The 15,947-nt window shown below is 59.0% G+C and overlaps 3 protein-coding genes across 4 annotated transcripts; 1 reads left to right on the forward strand and 2 right to left on the reverse strand.

The window, feature by feature from the left end:
- Positions 1 to 447: 447 nt before the first annotated feature.
- Positions 448 to 5,875, reverse strand: CHMP1A (charged multivesicular body protein 1A). Its single transcript, XM_087728769.1, has 7 exons — positions 5,806 to 5,875; positions 4,994 to 5,013; positions 4,530 to 4,607; positions 2,750 to 2,896; positions 2,108 to 2,236; positions 1,330 to 1,517; positions 448 to 617 (listed from the first exon to the last, which is right to left on the reverse strand). Exons 1-7 carry the CDS (start codon positions 5,810 to 5,812, stop codon positions 596 to 598), a joined length of 591 nt encoding a protein of 196 aa, XP_087584895.1. The 5' UTR covers positions 5,813 to 5,875; the 3' UTR covers positions 448 to 595.
- Positions 5,876 to 7,639: 1,764 nt separating this feature from the next.
- On the forward strand, positions 7,640 to 12,017 carry CDK10 (cyclin dependent kinase 10). Of its 2 annotated transcripts, none has more exons than XM_014053414.2 (14): positions 7,640 to 7,748; positions 7,945 to 8,017; positions 8,313 to 8,384; positions 8,467 to 8,569; positions 8,778 to 8,859; positions 9,479 to 9,546; positions 9,659 to 9,711; positions 9,809 to 9,878; positions 9,994 to 10,053; positions 10,206 to 10,329; positions 10,503 to 10,642; positions 10,825 to 10,877; positions 10,974 to 11,102; positions 11,752 to 12,017. In XM_014053414.2, exons 1-13 carry the CDS (start codon positions 7,671 to 7,673, stop codon positions 11,072 to 11,074), a joined length of 1,077 nt encoding a protein of 358 aa, XP_013908889.1. In that variant the 5' UTR covers positions 7,640 to 7,670; the 3' UTR covers positions 11,075 to 11,102; positions 11,752 to 12,017. The 2 variants fall into 2 exon arrangements, with proteins under 2 accessions (XP_013908889.1, XP_087584896.1); XM_087728770.1 differs by lacking the exon at positions 11,752 to 12,017 and adding an exon at positions 11,546 to 11,745.
- A 695-nt stretch (positions 12,018 to 12,712) lies between these two features.
- SPATA2L (spermatogenesis associated 2 like) lies at positions 12,713 to 15,223 on the reverse strand. The gene is made up of 3 exons (XM_087728946.1): positions 15,162 to 15,223; positions 14,327 to 14,642; positions 12,713 to 14,247 (listed from the first exon to the last, which is right to left on the reverse strand). The coding sequence occupies exons 2-3, from the start codon at positions 14,633 to 14,635 to the stop codon at positions 13,219 to 13,221; spliced, it is 1,338 nt and encodes a 445-aa protein (XP_087585072.1). The 5' UTR covers positions 14,636 to 14,642; positions 15,162 to 15,223; the 3' UTR covers positions 12,713 to 13,218.
- Between the last annotated feature and the right edge of the window lie 724 nt (positions 15,224 to 15,947).

Raw genomic sequence — 15,947 nt, forward strand, 5'->3', positions numbered from 1 at the left:
CTCCAGAGCTGCCAGAAAAAGGGCCGTCTCCGTCTTCCTGGCAGCGTCTTCCCAACTTCCCAGTGGCCTCTTCCACACATGCACGTAACAAGGAGGAACGGACAGCAACCGGCATGAGGAGGAGCCCTCAGAACAGCGGAATCTATGCATGCAGCACCCGGCGTGTTCCTGGCCCTCTTAGGAGTGCCCAATGCCCCAAAGGCTGGGCTTCCACCGTGGCAAGCATTGCACACTCAGGTTCCTCTCACCAGGCAGGAGGAGGAGGAGGGAGAGGAGAGGGAGGAGGAGGAGGAGGAGGAGGAGGAGAAGTGCAGGCTGGAAGAAGCATTTGGGGGAGGCAGGGCATCCATTCCCGGAGAGCCCTTGGCCAAGGACCAGGCACGCCCACACAGCTGCTTCAGACAGGAGCGATCGTGGCTGGATGAGGATGAGGTTCACGCTGGGCACAGCTGACCTGCAGGGGTGGACAGGGCAGTCTTCCCCCTGGCCCTTGAAGAGGATGGCCAGGGGGCCGGAAGGCCAGGGCTCCAGGCAGAAACCCCACAAATCATAGGAGAACAAGGCAGGAGCAACTGTCTGCGAGGGGGCGGGAGAATTAATTCCGCAAGGCAGCCAACCTGAAAATGTGAGAGGAAGGTGGTTAACGCAGGAAAAATCGCATCTCAACAGAGCCCCCTCAGGTCTCGGCCCTCCCGGCTTCCTCGGAGACAGATTCCAGCAATGACATTTCGAAATGCCGAATTGTTTGCAAAGAAAGAGCATCCCGTGGCCTTGAGGACGCTCAGAGCCTGTGAGATCTCCTTCCCTTTCAACTCCAGCCTTTTCTTCTCATGAAGGCCTCCAATGCTTCTGATCTGCCTCCCTCTGGTGAACACACAATGTAATTTCAGCTAATTAATCCAGATTCAGGCTGTGGAGGTGCTCAGCCGGCGTTTCTTTCCTCCCTCATTTCCTGGCCACAATGGCCTGGTTCACATCTAACGCCATCCACAATGGGCCAGTTCCCAAGGCTCTTTTTCTAGAAGCCCAACACCACCACCAGGCGCACAACTGGGCCGGCGGCATCTCTGGCGTCAGTGAGCGAGGCAGACCTGCCAGGATGAACCGTGGCAGGAAACAGGGAAGCCAACAACGCAGCCCGGGTGGCTGCAGACCTCAGGGGGACAGGAGCCCCCAACAGCCCAGCTTCCCTTCCTTCTTCAGTGCGATTCTTTCGCACATTCAATCGCCTCCCTTCCGGAAAGCTCCACCTGCCCGGCTCTGATGGGCTGAACGGAGCTTCCGGCCAGAGGTCCCGTCCTGTGGGCAGACGGAGGGAAGCAGACCAACCTCCGTGACAGCTGATCCTCCTGCGAACGCGTCGAGCTCTCCCCCATGGCCGAGGCCCCTTCGGGCAGCTGGTTCAGCTGGTCCATCACCTCCAGGCCGTTCTCCTCGGCAATCTGCACTATCAGGCTGTCCACTTGCTCCTGGGGCGTCGTCAAGGTGGTGGCTGAGCTCATGGAGTCCTCCATCACCTGCGGGGACCCCAGGCAGAAGCCTTGTGACAAATGCAAGCTCCAGCAGCCAAGGTGGGAGCAATGGACAGACACCCTGGACAAACCACATCCCAGGGACTCAATCCATTCACCCACTTCTTGCTAGGGACACACATCCTCTCACTAAGCTAAGCCGCCATCTCCCTTCAACTTCTCTCCAAGGAAGAAATCAGCACCCTCATCTCCAGCTACTTTGTTCAAGCAATTTGGGAAAAGAAGGGTCCCTCTTCTTGCTCAAGAGCGAAGCCCCCGGCACTAGGCGGAAGACGGAGCTGCATGATCCAGTGCCCTGAAACACGACAGAGGCTGGCGGTGACAAAGCAGAGCATGAGTCAGCAGAATTAGCGCTGGACTCCTCTTAGCCCCGTTTCAAAGCCTGCTTGGTCACAGTCTGCGCCACCTGTTTGATTTGGAGTCGTTTCCCACAGACACCCAAACACTTTCACAAGCATGCAGAGAAGGCAGCAAAGGCGAGGGAAGAACGGGAGAAGTTTGGCCGGCAGGAGAGTGTGAAAAGGTGCTTTCCCAACTGCCCAGCTCTGACGCTCAGCATCCCCTGCAGCACTTACTGAAGTGTGGACATCCAGATTCTGGACCTGCTGTTCAAACTTGTCCATCACAGCCGAAACCTTCTGAAGATCCATGGAGCCGAGAGCTTTGTCCAAGGCCTTGGTCACCTGGGCCATATTCTTGGTTACCTGCAACAGTCAGGAATCGTATTCGCTTGGAGGAACCACACCAAGCCAGGGCCAGTCCTGAAGAGGGGGGGGTGCCTCCTGTGACCCTGGAAACAGCAGCCCAGATCAAGACCAGCGGGAAAGACCAGTCTGTGAGGGTTTCCCAAGGAGCCCTGGCTGCATGGCTTCCTCCTAGTCACGGAAGCCCTGAGACAGGAGGACCACCAAGTTCAGGCTGAATCTGGGATGCTGGAATCCCGTGAGCTGCTGGTGGATAACGACTGAGTGGCCAAGGGGGAATGGGGCAAGGGGAAGCCGAGCGACCTAGCAGGAAACCCAGAGGGTAATTTTTACGTATCAACATAGAATCAATCCCCCAAGAGGTTTAGTTGGCTGGGAATGGTGGAAGATTCCTCCAGACCTAGAAGGGGCCAGTTTAGTGTAGAGGATCTTTTGCAGCCTCGGACAAAGAAAACCTCTCCCTGTTGCCAGGGAGCAAGGAAGGTCAGGAAGTATTAAAATAAAGCTCCTTACTCCCTTCATGGTCACAGCTGTCTGGACCTTGGAGGCCACGGCATCTACGCGGGAAGCCATGCGCAGCCAGTTCAAGCCTTCGTTCTTCTTCCGGATGGCGTTCTCTGCGTAGACCCGAGCACATTCCACATTCTTCTGCTGAAGGGCCTGGAATTCAAGACAAGGAGCAACCTTCAGCTTCACAGTTTCTCCCAACAAAATCAAGAGTGGAAGAGGCCTAGTGACGCAGACTTGAAGGGGAGACATTCTAGAAGTTCATCTGCTTCAGGAGTGAGGAAGAAAAACGGGGGGACGGGAGGGAGAGAGGAAGGCTCCTCAAAGACATGGGCGATGCAGGGCAGAACCAGGAGAGCAAAGATGCTCAAGCTAAGGAGGGAGAGGAAGGGCCCCCAGGCAGCCTTTAATGCCACAGGTGCAAAAGATTAGAAACTTCACGAGGCAGCCCAAAGGCTTGAAGGCAGCGGAGATGGAAGCCCAGCCTTCCCGACTCATTCCTCAAGAGTTATCCCCGCCCATCACTCCTAGCCTTGGCATTCAGGCTCCTCACCCTCCAGACCTTCCGCGCAGCCCTTAAAATCTGGCTATCCCGTCAGGCCTGGGGTTAAAGACTGTAACCCACCCGAATAGTATGAATGTCGTGCTTTTAATGATGTACTGTCTTAGTTTAGTTTAGTTTAGTTTTAGTTTTATTAGTTTTAGTTTAGTTTTAGTTTTATTAGAATTTGTAGGCCGCCCTTTTCCCTGAGGGGACTCAGGGCGGCTCACATAAAAACTGGGAAGGAGGGGAATACAAACATCAAGATAGAGACATATAATAAAATGGTAAGCAACATACATTCATCATTCGGGAGGGGTAGGAATCCTTATCCCCAGGCCTGACGGGCGAGCCAGTTCTTCAAGGCTATGCGGAAGGCTTGGACAGTGGAGAGGGTACGAATCTCTACGGGGAGCTCGTTCCAAAGGGCCGGGGCTACTGCTGAGAAGGCCCTCCTCCTTGTGGTTGCCAGCCGACACTGGCTGGCCGATGGGATACGGAGGAGGCCTAGTCTATGGGATCTTATTGGTCGCAGGGATGTAATTGGCAGAAGGCGGTCTCTCAAGTATCCAGATCCACTGCCATGTAGGGCTTTATGGGTGATTAATAGCACCTTGAAGCGCATCCGGAGATCGACAGGTAGCCAGCGCAGCTCGCGGAGGATAGGTGTTATGCGGGTGAATCGAGGTGCACCCGCGATCACTCGCGCGGCTGCGTTCTGCACTAGCTGAAGTCGCCGGATGCTCTTCAAGGGCAGCCCCATGTAGAGCACATTGCAGTATTCCAGCCTGGAGATCACAAGGGCCCGAGTGACTGTTGTGAGAGCCTCCCGATTCAGGTAGGGGCGCAACTGGCGCACCAGGCGAACCTGGGCGAATGCCCCCCTGGTCACAGCCGTTAGGTGGTGGTCAAATGACAGCTGCGGATCCAGGAGGACTCCCAAGTTGCGAACCCTCTCTGAGGGGTATAAAATTTGACCCCCCAGCCTGAGTGATGGAATATTGGTCAAATCTTTGGGAGGAAAACACAACAGCCACTCGGTCTTTTCTGGGTTGAGCACAAGCTTCTTAACCCTCATCCAGTCCATAACGGCCTCAAGACCCCGGCTCATCACATCTACCGTCTTATGTGTTAATTGTTTGTTTCCCCCCCACTTCAAGTTGTAAGCCGCCCTGAGTCCCCCCAGGGAAAAGGGCGGCATATAAATAAATTACTCTAAACTCTACTCTCTAAATTCTCTCTCACCTTCTTGACTTTGGCTTGTTCTGTTTTGGAGTCCTTTTCTGCCTTCTTGGCAAGCTTCTCCAGCTGCTTGGCTGTAAACTGGAAAGAGGCAGATGTTCAGCAGGCCCGTGGGCAAGAGCAGGCACGAGCAGCAACCCCCCCCTCGCCCCATCCCAGTCACTCAGAAGGACAATCATGTACTGAAGACATGATGGATAGAGAGGAGGCCATTTACTGATTCAGCTAAACCTGCTACAGCTCTTAAGTGGCATCAGAGAAGCAGCCATTGCCAGATTCCTTGACAAGAATTGTTCGTCTACAAAAACTGACATTCTCTGTCCAAGGAGGAGAGTGTTTCCTAACCAGTGTTTATTGTGAAAAGGGTTAATTGTCTGTTAATTTTGCTGCAAAAATTTGTGCTCTGTAGGGAGAACCAGGCAATTTTAAGCCCCAAGGAAAGCACCTTTCATGGCACTAGCACTCACCTTTAACTGAAAGAGTGTATCTGTGAAGAGAAAAATGAGAGCAGTTGGAAGATTTAATGAATTGTCAATAGGAAGGGCAGATTTTTGGAAACAGATTCACAACATTCCTTCTGCCCAAATTGGTGCACAAAAATTTACATAGATTTGAAAAATCCAGATTAAAACCATGGCGTATGTAGAAATGTTTTATTAGAGTCCAAGAATATGAAATAATTAGTTTCATATTTTTTAAAAATATATATATATTTTAAAAAATCTGTAATTATTTCTCAGTTCTGCAACTATAACACCTTGGGGCTTATCCCTTTGACCACTTACCAGTTTTGACTATGATTTCCACGGATTGCAGATTAAACACTCAGGTTTCCCTTTACAGAATGGCAAGGTAAACCCGCCCATCCCCTGGCACAAGACACCCCCCCCCCGCAGCAAGGGAGCCTCTTATTCTGCCTAATGCAAACCTCTTTTTCCATTCTCAGATTTAATATGGGGAGGGGGATCTCTGCCTGCTTCCTTCCTATCTCCCCTTTTTTTCTGGGGCTCCAAGTGGGCTGCCCTGCCCCCCCCCCGGCCAAGGGAGGGAGGGGAGGAGGAGACGCCCCGCCTGGAACCTCCCCGCCCCCCCCGCCCCTCGGCCTTTCCTCCCAAAGGGACGGGGGGGCGTCAGGCAGCCTCCGCCCACCTCCCCCCATGGCTCCAGAAGGGCCGGACTACACCTCCAGTCATCCGCAGCTGAGACGACGGGGCCCGGCGACCCCAACCCAACTCCCCCCCCTGTAGCCCCTCCCTCCCCCCGGGAAGAGGCCCCTCACCGTCCATCCCGGCTGAAGCCCCCGCTCGCCTTTTCTTGCCAGGACTTCCGGGTTCCGGAGACGCTCCCTTCCGCTCTGGAGGCGGGGCCTCGGGCGGCGCGCATGCGTCGTCCTGCCTAGACGGGAAAGGGAAACCGAAGGCTCACGTGGCTCCTTCAGAAGGCGGCCGCGGTTGCTGCGGCAACGAAGAGCCCGGATGTTGATGTGCTCCGAGCCCGCCTCCGTCCGTTTCACGCGCCCCTTTGTTCTATTTGCGCGGCTGCGAATTCTGCGGGCTCTGAATGAGGTTAATGGTGGCCTCTCCCTCCAGGCTTAAGGCTGGACGCGTAAAAGCGCTGTTGGCTGGCTGGGAATGACGGGTTTGGAAGTCCCTGGAGCAGTGTTTCTCAACCTTGACAACTTTAAGTCCTGTGGACTTCAATTCCCAGAATCCCCCAGCCAGCGTAGCTGGCTGGGGAATTCTGGGAGTTGAAGTCCACAGGACTTAAAGTCTCCAAGGTTGAGAAACACTGCCCTGGAGACTCCAGCCCGGCCTGAGACCAGCTGCCACACCCTCTTTCCGCACCCCCGATGCGACCCTCCTTGCGGCGGTAGCCTGGACCCTGTGCCCGTACGGGTCGGCCGTGCATTCAGACGAGACCCCGGATGCGTGTCTAGGGGGGTGTTGCGTGCAGATGCATCCCAGACATGCATTCGGGGTCTCGTCTGAACGCCGTGCGGGCGCAAGGTCAATAACGGTCGTGTAAGTGGCATCCAAGAGGGCTGCAGGCCGGGTGATGAGCTTTCAGCCGCTGAGGTCCTTGGTTGCTTTGCACCTGCAAAGGGAGTGGAGGGGTGTGAAATTCAAAAACTGCCGGTGCCTTTTGCATCTGGCTGAAATGAGAGGCTTCCCTCCAATGGGGAATGTTATGCAGTTATTAAAGTCTCTGCTGATAAAGAAGATAACAAGCAGAATATTTCCTTTAACTATAAAAAAATATTTCCTGCTTTCTCGTGGTCATAAAAACATATTTCACTCACACCAAAGGCTAAAAAAGGTATATAAATCTCGCTGATGTCAGCTGTCCTAGAAACAAGCTTTGAATAATTTTAGACCCGAATAACAGAAACTTCTTTCCAATCAGCCGCCTTTTATGTTTTCTTTCCTTGGAACCCAGGAAATTCTCCCAACAGAATGTGACAAGTCCATGCAGCTTTTAGCACATCCCCCCTGCGTGCCTTCCCTCTTGCTCTCCCAGCCTTCTTTGGACCGTCAGGAGCAAGGAGCATTTTTATATTTCCTGGGGGGGGGCTATATTTCCTCCCCACCCACCCCCAATAAATGGAAATCCGCCTTCATGGCCACATTTGGAACTGGGGGAAGAGAAGGAGGAATGGCGAAGCTTAGCCAGAGGTAAATGAGGGAACTGTAACTCCTCTTCCAATAAATGTGTTTGTTAAATGCAGTAAGTCAAGAACAGAACTGTACCTGCGCAGATCAATTAATATTGGGAATATAATTTCAGGTGCAGCAGCCCGACTTTTAGAATTTCTTCACTTCCTAAAGTGAGCAAGCGGCTTCTTGGCATGTAGTGGGATCCAAAGGGGAGGCGGGGGGTCCCTGCTTTTGAGGAAAGAAGGAATAGACCGCCTGCCTTGTGGGGGCGGGAGGCTGGGAGAGAAGCCCCCCTCTTCCCTCCAATTGCATAGGCCAAGGGCTGCCCAGGTGCCCATCGCCCCTGTTTGGAGAAGAGCGCCAGCGGCCGGGAACGAAGCAAGCCCTCCTGGCTGGCAGGCGGGGCCGAGCAGGGGCGACCCAGCAGCCTTCCTCGGCCCGCCCCTTCCAGCTGGCCTGTGCGGAAGCGGGAGCCGGCGGAGGGAAGAGCATGGCGGAGCAAGAGCCCGAGCCTCTGCGCCTGAAGCGGCTGCACGGCGGCTTCTTCGCGGTGCCTGCCGCACACCGGGTGAGCGGACTCCGACTGCCAGGGCGCCCTTCGCGCTCCCCCGCTCAGCCCTCCTGCGCAGCGGCCGGCCGGGCTGGGATGTGTAGTCCTGCTCCCTCAGCCCACCCCGACACACGCGCGCATCGGCCGCTTCCCTCCCCCACCCAGCCCCGCTCCCAAGCCGCAGAAACGGCCTCCTCACCAGCTCTCCTTTCAGCTGGGAAGATGCCGGAGCGTCAAGGAGTTCGAGAAGCTGAACCGGATCGGAGAAGGGACCTACGGCATCGTGTGTGAGTCCCGCCTGGGGCTGGGGAGGGTTTGGGACAGGGGCCGCCCTGGGTGACCCGCTTGACCAGGCTTCAGACGCTCCCCTCTGCCGCCCGTGGCTCCAGGGAAGGAGCCCTTCCTGCCTTGGGAAACGCAACCGCGGGGGAGGCTGGCAGAGCCACCTAAATACTACTAGGCGGCTTGTGCAGGGGGGATGGCCGCCCCAGGGCTTCCTTCGTGAAATGGGCTTGGGGGGAGCAGGGGGAGAGGGGGGAGCGTTGGGGCTTCCCCAGACCTTTGCCTGCCCCGCTGTTTTAGATCGTGCCCGAGATACGCAGACGGGGGAGATTGTGGCTCTGAAGAAAGTGCGGATGGACAAAGAGAAAGACGGTGAGCAGAGCGGGCTCCTCGCAGGCCCGGCTGGGGGAGTAGCCCCGCAGCGCCCCTCTTACCCGGGTCCTCCCCCCCACAGGAATCCCCATCAGCAGCCTGAGAGAAATCACTCTGCTGCTGAAGCTCCAGCACCCGAACATCGTGGAGCTGAAGGAGGTGGTGGTGGGCAATCACCTGGAGAGGTAATTCCCTGGGCAGGTGGACAAAGAGCCTCCTTCCTGAGGGCAGCAGATCCACGTTATGGGGGGGGGGAGTACAAACATTTGCAGAAAGTGAGGACTGGAGGTGGGAGGAGGGGGGGAGAAGAAAAGGAGGGGTTCAGCCTCTTTGGGGCAGGATTTCTTTCCTGGCTGCAGCTGGAAATGCGCCTGCCTCCCATTCCCCTGGCAGCATTTTCTTGGTGATGGGCTACTGTGAGCAGGACCTGGCCAGCCTCCTCGAGAACATGCAGGTTCCCTTCTCCGAAGCCCAGGTGTGTCCGCAGGGCAGGTACAGCGGCTGTGCTTCGCTTGTGGTGGTCGCCGTGCCACCTTGGAGAGGCCAAAGGATGGGGGGGGGAGGCTTTCATCCCAAATAGCTGTCCCAACTTTTAGATGAACTGGGACCAAAGGGCAGGGGGGGAGGGGTGTGCTCCAGCGCAAGGAAGGCATTAACAACAGGGTGTTGCCTGGTACACTGGCGAGAGCTTTCAAAATGGAGATAAAATACAGAATTACAGAATAATTCCAACTAAAAACAACAGTGGGGCAAGGATCTGAAAAGCACATTTTAACAATTCACTTGATGCCCCAAAGACTACAATGCAGGGCAGCCTCTGGGGAGGGAGGGAGGGGTGTCAAGGCTCAGCCTGGCAAATTGACATGTGACCCTCTTTGTCCCAATGGGCCTAGTTTGTTCACGCTTTGCAAAACATGGTCTGCTTTGTGCCGGACAGGGTGACTGGCACAACGTATGCGATGCATGTGCAGTTTCAAACAAAGGAGCCATCATTTGAGCATCTCCTTCTGGATCTTGAGTGTAGAATCGCATCCAACACAGGACGGGTGGGTGGGGGGCCCTCTAGCAACCCTCCTTTGTTTGCCTGCCTGCAGGTGAAGTGCATCGTTCTCCAGGTTCTCCACGGTCTTCAGTATCTGCACAACAACTTCATCATCCACAGGTGAGGAGGGCAGGGATGGGTCAAGCAGGGAATGGGCGCTGGCGCTGGTGGCCTGAACTCGGGCATGCCCCACCCCCAGCCTTCTACATACCTGTGTTTTGTCAACTAACAGGGACCTCAAGGTGTCCAACTTGCTCATGACTGACAAAGGTTGCGTGAAGACAGGTGAGCCTTTGGCAATAGCATCTCAGGTGCTCAGCTCGGCTGCTGCAGATGTAAAACAGCAAGCCCCCCCCTCCCCCCGACCCCTCTTCTCTTGCAGCGGACTTTGGGCTGGCTCGTGCCTACAGGGTCCCCCTGAATCCCATGACTCCAAAAGTGGTGACACTGTGGTGAGTTGGCTGGACACCCCCTCCCCCCTCATAGAGCACTGCTGACCCCCTTCGATACAAGCGGGCCGGGCACTGGGCCACTCTGAGCACCCTCCCGCTTCCCTTCCCCTTGCAGGTACCGGGCCCCTGAGCTCCTCTTGGGCACAACCACGCAGACCACGGCCATCGATATGTGGTGAGGAAGAAAGCAGTGGGTGGGCTCCAGCTGGGGAGGGGGGAGCAGGCTCTTTTCTGCAGGATTGTCTTTAAGAGTCTGAAGGAGCAGAGGGGGGAGGTGTTGGGTCGCTGGGCGGTGGTCTCACCACCAACTCTGCGTCTGTCCTGCAGGGCGGTGGGCTGCATCTTGGCGGAATTGCTGGCCCATAAGCCTCTGCTGCCTGGGAGCTCCGAGATACAACAGGTTGACCTGATTGTGCAGCTGCTGGGCACCCCAAACGAGACCATCTGGCCCGTGAGTCCTTCCGCCCTTTGGGGGCTCCGCTGGGGGCCCTGAAAGCCACAATCCCCACTGCGGTTTCTTTGGCTCTGCCGCCTGAGCAGGCTGGCTGGGAAGCTCTGGGGGTTGAGCTGCAGGCAGCAGCCAAGTATTTCCTTGTGGGTCCTTCCACCCTCCCCGCTTCCCAGGGTTTCTCCAAGCTGCCCCTGGTGAGCCAATACACCCTCCGCAAGCAGCCCTATAACAACCTGAAGCACAAGTTCGCCTGGCTGTCGGAGGCCGGCCTTCGCCTCCTGAACCTGCTCTTCATGTACGATCCCAATAAAAGGTAAGAATCCCTCTGGGGGGGGGAGCACTGCCCCTCCCTCCCGGCAGACTCCTGTTAAGCTGAGAAGGGCTGCCCCACAGGGAGGTGGCCATTGTTGGTTTCTTAGAAGGGGGCTGATGGGTAAAGGTGTAGGGGGGCGGGGGAGAAGGGACGCGCCCTTCACTGCCACGTCTCCTCCACAGAGCCACGGCCGGAGACTGCTTGGAGAGCTCTTACTTCAAGGAGAAGCCGTGGCGTAAGTGCCCCCCCCCCCAGGGTCCCTTTCACGCAGGGTGGGGCCACCCCATTCTCCAGGGCCTGATCCCTCTTGCCTCTCCTTCCTTCCTTCCAGCCTGTGAACCGGAGCTGATGCCAACCTTCCCCCATCATCGCAACAAGAGGGCCGCCCCGAGCACAGGAGGGGAGTGCCTGGGCAAACGTCACCGGCCGTGAGACGGCAGCTTCGGAGGGCGCCTGAAAGGTAGGGCAGGCCCTTGGAAGAACGGCGGGCGGGGAGCCGGTTTTTGCACTCGTGGCATTTTCTATTTTCTATAGGTTGTTCTATTTTAAAAAAAACCTTCTTCTGTCGGTCAAATCTGCACACAGATTCTGCATTTCCTTAGACCAGTGTTTCTCAACCTTGGCCACTTGAAGATGTCCGGACTTCAACTCCCAGAATTCCCCAGCCAGCAAATGCTGGCTGGGGAATTCTGGGAGTTGAAGTCCGGACATCTTCAAGTGGCCAAGGTTGAGAAACACTGCCTTAGACGGCCCATTCTGTTTCCTCTCCCTTCCCAAGACCAAAAGAACCAGGAATGCCCTTTTGAAAAAAGGCAGTGGTGGTGGTGGTGGGGTATGTGTGCCCCCCCCCCCCAGGGCAATCAGCCTCCCTTTTCCTGTCACTCCTTTCTTTCACCCTGCCAGCTTTCTGCCAGGCGTTTCTCCTGAGGCTCAGGGCTGGAGAGGCGGATCCTGGCTGGAGGGAAACAGCTGTCTGTCCAGGACCCTCTTCTTCCGCATGGAGCCGCCCACCTCCTCCTCTGCGCACTGGTGGGGGTCCTCGGTCCCTCCACCCCGTGGCTCAGCCTCCCCAGAGCAGCTGCCCATCTGGGTTTCTCCTCTCTCCTCAGCCCTGTGGAAACCAAGCAGGCTCTCCGGGCGCTGGGAGAACAAGCGGAGCAACCAAGAAGGGAGCAAACCTGAAGGCCGGCAACCTTCCCAAGACAGCCGCAACTGAAAGGGCAGCAGGTGGGAAGCGTCCCGGCAGATGCCTCCCAGGCTTGGAGTGCGAGTCTTCCTTCCAGGGAGCTGCTCCTTGGCGCGGCTCTGCTCTGTGGCCGGAGCTGGACAGCTGAGCCCTTTGGAAGACTTTTCAATAAAGACTTTTCTCCCAGTCTGAGGGTTGCTGGGTGCCTTGTCAGTAGGGGGACAAGAGATGCCCCAAGTGGCACCTGTGGGAGATTAGGGGGAGGGGGGGCTGTGCCAACCTTCAGCAGCTCAGTCTCCAGACGCCACTTTGCCCTCGCCACCCTCTGCACACCCGCTGGGTAGGCTGCTGCTCCAGCTGCCTGCTTCCTGTCTGCTCCTAGACTGGAAATAGATTATTTGGGGGTGGGAGAGATTCCCGGTTCCAGCTACTCTCCTTCTGTGTAAACAACACACTCGCATCCCACCCGCTGCCTCCGGGCCCTTCTGCTTCCCAGGATGGAACTCTGGCAGCTCTGCAACATGCCCAGAGGCAGCAGCCAGCAGCTCTGCCCTCCTCGAGCCCGTGTGCCAGAGGGGGGCATTGCTTGCCACGGCCACCAAAAGTGGCAGCTGAGCCCGTCACCCTGCAGCCACCCCTGGAGAGCCGGCTGCTCTCCTCTTCCCTTTGGGGCACAAGAGCCCGGCCTTGGCTGCTTTCCAGGACAGCCATTCCCGCTGAGGTGCTTAGCCAGGCCACGGGGGAGCCTCTTCTAGAGGAGGCCAGCGGCTCTCGGCCAGCTGAGCAGAGGAAGAGCCTCCAGCCCTCCTGGCTTGTGAATGGCCTCTGCTGGAGCCAAGAAGGGGAGACGGTGGGAAGGGTGTTCAGAGATCTAGAAAAGCAGGTAGCTTTCAGTTAAGTTTATTACAACTGCATCTTGCATTGCGTATCAGCAAAGTGACCGCTACCAAGGGGCCCATTCTGGATTTGTAAAAATGCTGCCCACAGTTCCTCCCCAGCTTGCTGCTTGAGGCTCTTCTCTGGCCCCTCTGCCATACGCAAAGCAGCCCTGGGCCACACAAATCCTAGAACGGGACTTTGGAATGTCAGAAAGGGCTTCCCAGGCGAGATGAGAAATCCTTGGTCCCAGAAATCAGGGTGGCTGGCATGAGGTCTGCTCCCCACCTGCCACTTCCAGACTTCATGGGCATTGGACCCTTAATCCAACCGGGGCAAAGCCATCCCATCTCCTCCCCTTCAATCCGCCGTCCACAAGATCTGCCCAGGGGGAGGGGGGGGGGCTTGGCCGTTTTTTACCCTGCCCTCCCCCAGGCCAGAGGCGGAAAGCAGGCTTGGCGGGCGTGATCCTCAATGACCTCTGCGCCCCAAAGCCCAGCCGGGCGCCCCCGTCCTATTGCCAGGGCCCCCCTCCCTCCTGCAGCAGCCTGTCCACCTCTGTTCGTTGCAGCCACAGGCGTTGCTGCTTCTCGCTCTGCAGCTCTTCCACGAGGTGGTGGCGGTTCCGGCAGTGTTGCACTCCGTCGCAGGTGCTGGCGTGCAGCAGCCGGCAGGTGTTGCAGCAGGAGCCGGGCAGGGCCCCCGGGAGCAGGCAGCTGTGCATCTGGTAGTGGGCCGGCTCAGGGCTCAGCCCCTCGGTGCTGCTGTGCAGGCTGCCCGGACTGAGGTGGAGGCTCCTGGGCTGCCTGGATGGAGGAGAGGCCGGGCAGCTGGTCGCCTGCGAAGGGGGATCGGAACTCTCGTAGCCCCCCAGGCCGGAGAATGAGAACGGACTGCCCAGCTGAGCAGGGAAGTCCATCTCGGAAGTCCTGCTGAGCTCCCGCCTCAAGGAGATGAAGGAGAAGGAGGTGGCCAGGTCGGGCTGCTCTGAGCCCCGCAGTCCGTTGCCACAGGAAGACTCCCGGCTCCAGGGGGGCTCACTCCGGCACTCTGCCAGCGGCTGGGGGCTCCGCGTCAGGAGCCGGGGGCTGCCGCACTCGCTGAGGGAGGTTTCCTGGCTCCAGAGCCGACTCCCTGGAGGCTCCCGGTAGAAGCCGTGTCCTTCAGAGCTCTCCCGGTAGAGGTCGAGCCCGCCAGCCAGGTCCGGCCGAACCTCGCGGCTCCGTGGCCACCGTGTCAGGCTCTGCAGCTTGGCCACGCACCGCTCCAGGTTGCCCTTGGCCTCCATCCGAGCCTTCAGCAGCTCATCGGGCGGCACGACCTGCGGCTCCAATTCTTCCACGATTTTCGCCAGGATCTGGCATTCCACCCTGGCTGCAAAGAAGCAGCAGGCGGCACAGAGCAGGTTGGCACTCGGTGGCAGGCGAGAATTCACCAGGTGGAGACGGTCTTGCTGGACGTAGCCCAGTCGGCGGAAACTCCGGGCAAGATTGGCCTCTGGCAGGACCCCCTGAAGGACGTGGACGTAGACCCCGGAGAAGGTCTGCCAAGAAACCCCAACCGTCAGCTCCCTCCCGAGACCCCCGACCCTCCCCTCTGCCGCCCCCCAAAGGAGAGCTCACCTTAATGGTGGCAAATTCCTTGCGCCAAGGGAAGAAGTAGAGGTTGACGGCCGCCAGCTCCAGCACCTCGAAGGCCCTGGCCAGCTTCCGCAGGCTCCCTTTGGTGTCCAGGTGTCCCCGCAGGGCAGCGGCCAGCGTGGCCAAGGTGTCCTCCCCATCCAGGCTGCAGTGGAGCTCCGGGTCCTCGAGCAGGTGGTGCCACAGCAGCTCCTTCAGGGAGGCGTCGCTGCAGGCCCCCGCGTGGCCCCTGCGGAAGTCCCTCTCCAGGCAGCGCCGGTACTCCTCCTGCAGCCCCGCCCCGGGCTCCATCCTGCAGCTGGGAAGAGGCAGCCGCTGCCACGCCCGCCCCCACCGGCAGCCCCCCGCCCGCCCCCGGGGGACCCCTCACCGCCGGGCCTTCGGGGGGGGGAGCAGGCGGGGGCGCCCCTCCCTTCCCGCTCTCCGCCCTCTCCTCTTCCTCCTCCTCCTCCTCCCTCCGGCCAGGGGCCAGAAAGGGCCGCCGCCTCCGCTGCCCCGCTCGGCCGGGGCTCCTGGGAGCGCCGGGGGCAGAGCGGGCTCGGAGGGGCCGCCCAGCAGGGCAGAGGCGGAGGAGCCGCCGCAACAAAGGGGGGTTGCCGGGGCCGCTGCCAGGCGCCCGGGGGTGGGAGGGAGGGGCTAGTTGGAGGGCGCCCCCCCACCGGCCCCAGGCCACCGCCGGACCCCCGAGACTCCGGGCGTCCCCCGAAGCAGCCCGGTCGGGCGAGGCGGCCTAGAGTCCTGCGGGCCCCCGCAGCCGCCTCGGTGCGTCCCCGGCGGGTCCGCCGGTTGAGATTCGAACTCGCGCCCCGACGCTCACCTGCCGGCGGCCGCTCGACGCTCCGGCGTCCCCGCCGCTTCCGGCCCCGCCCCCGCCGCGCCTGCGTCACAGGGAGGCGGCGCCAAGTCCTGGGGGCGGGGCGGGGGCGGCGGCCAAGGGGCCCCGTGAAGCGGACGGAAGAAACTGGCCCGCAAGGCTGGAGCGCCCCCTGCAGGGAGCTCTTGGCCGGCGAGCCGCCTTGGAGCCTGCAACGGTGCCCCGACAGGGAAGCTCCGTCAGAAAGGAGGGCATCCCGCCTTTTGGAAGACGCGTGTCGGCGCCTTCAGACGCTGCCGCCCTCCCGCGTGGAGCAGCCAGGCGACAGCCGAGCTCCTCCCCTTGCCAGGCCCCCCCTGCGTCGCGCTCCGCCCGGGGCTTCGTGCCTGGTTGCAAAGGGGGCACCGCTTCTATTCCCCCCCCCCCGCCCGACTGCAGGAGGAGGGCGAAGGCGTCGGTGGGGCGGAGTTTCTTGGGCGGCCAAGCCCCTCTCTTCTCCCCAACCCCATTCACCTCAGTCTCTGCCGGAGCCTCCGAACTCCTGGCGGCTTCCAGAACCCCCCAGATGCCGCGAAGTCCCCAGCATGGAGGGCTGGCCTAGGGTGGAGCCCCAGGGGGCTACGAGAGGCCACTGTGCAGGAAGTGGACCCGAGCGCCCCCTCCCCACTGCCCCTCCCAAAGGGTGAGATCATCCGTGGTTTTGGGATACGGTATCATCAATATGCTGATGATACCCAACTTTTCATCTCTACCCCAAACCACCCAAGCGATGCCCTCGACGTGATGCCT

The sequence above is a fragment of the Thamnophis sirtalis genome, unplaced genomic scaffold (genome assembly GCF_051295495.1).
Source record: "Thamnophis sirtalis isolate CommonGarterSnake01/CBP01778 unplaced genomic scaffold, rThaSir2_p1.2 scaffold_14, whole genome shotgun sequence".
Taxonomy (NCBI): domain Eukaryota; kingdom Metazoa; phylum Chordata; class Lepidosauria; order Squamata; family Natricidae; genus Thamnophis; species Thamnophis sirtalis.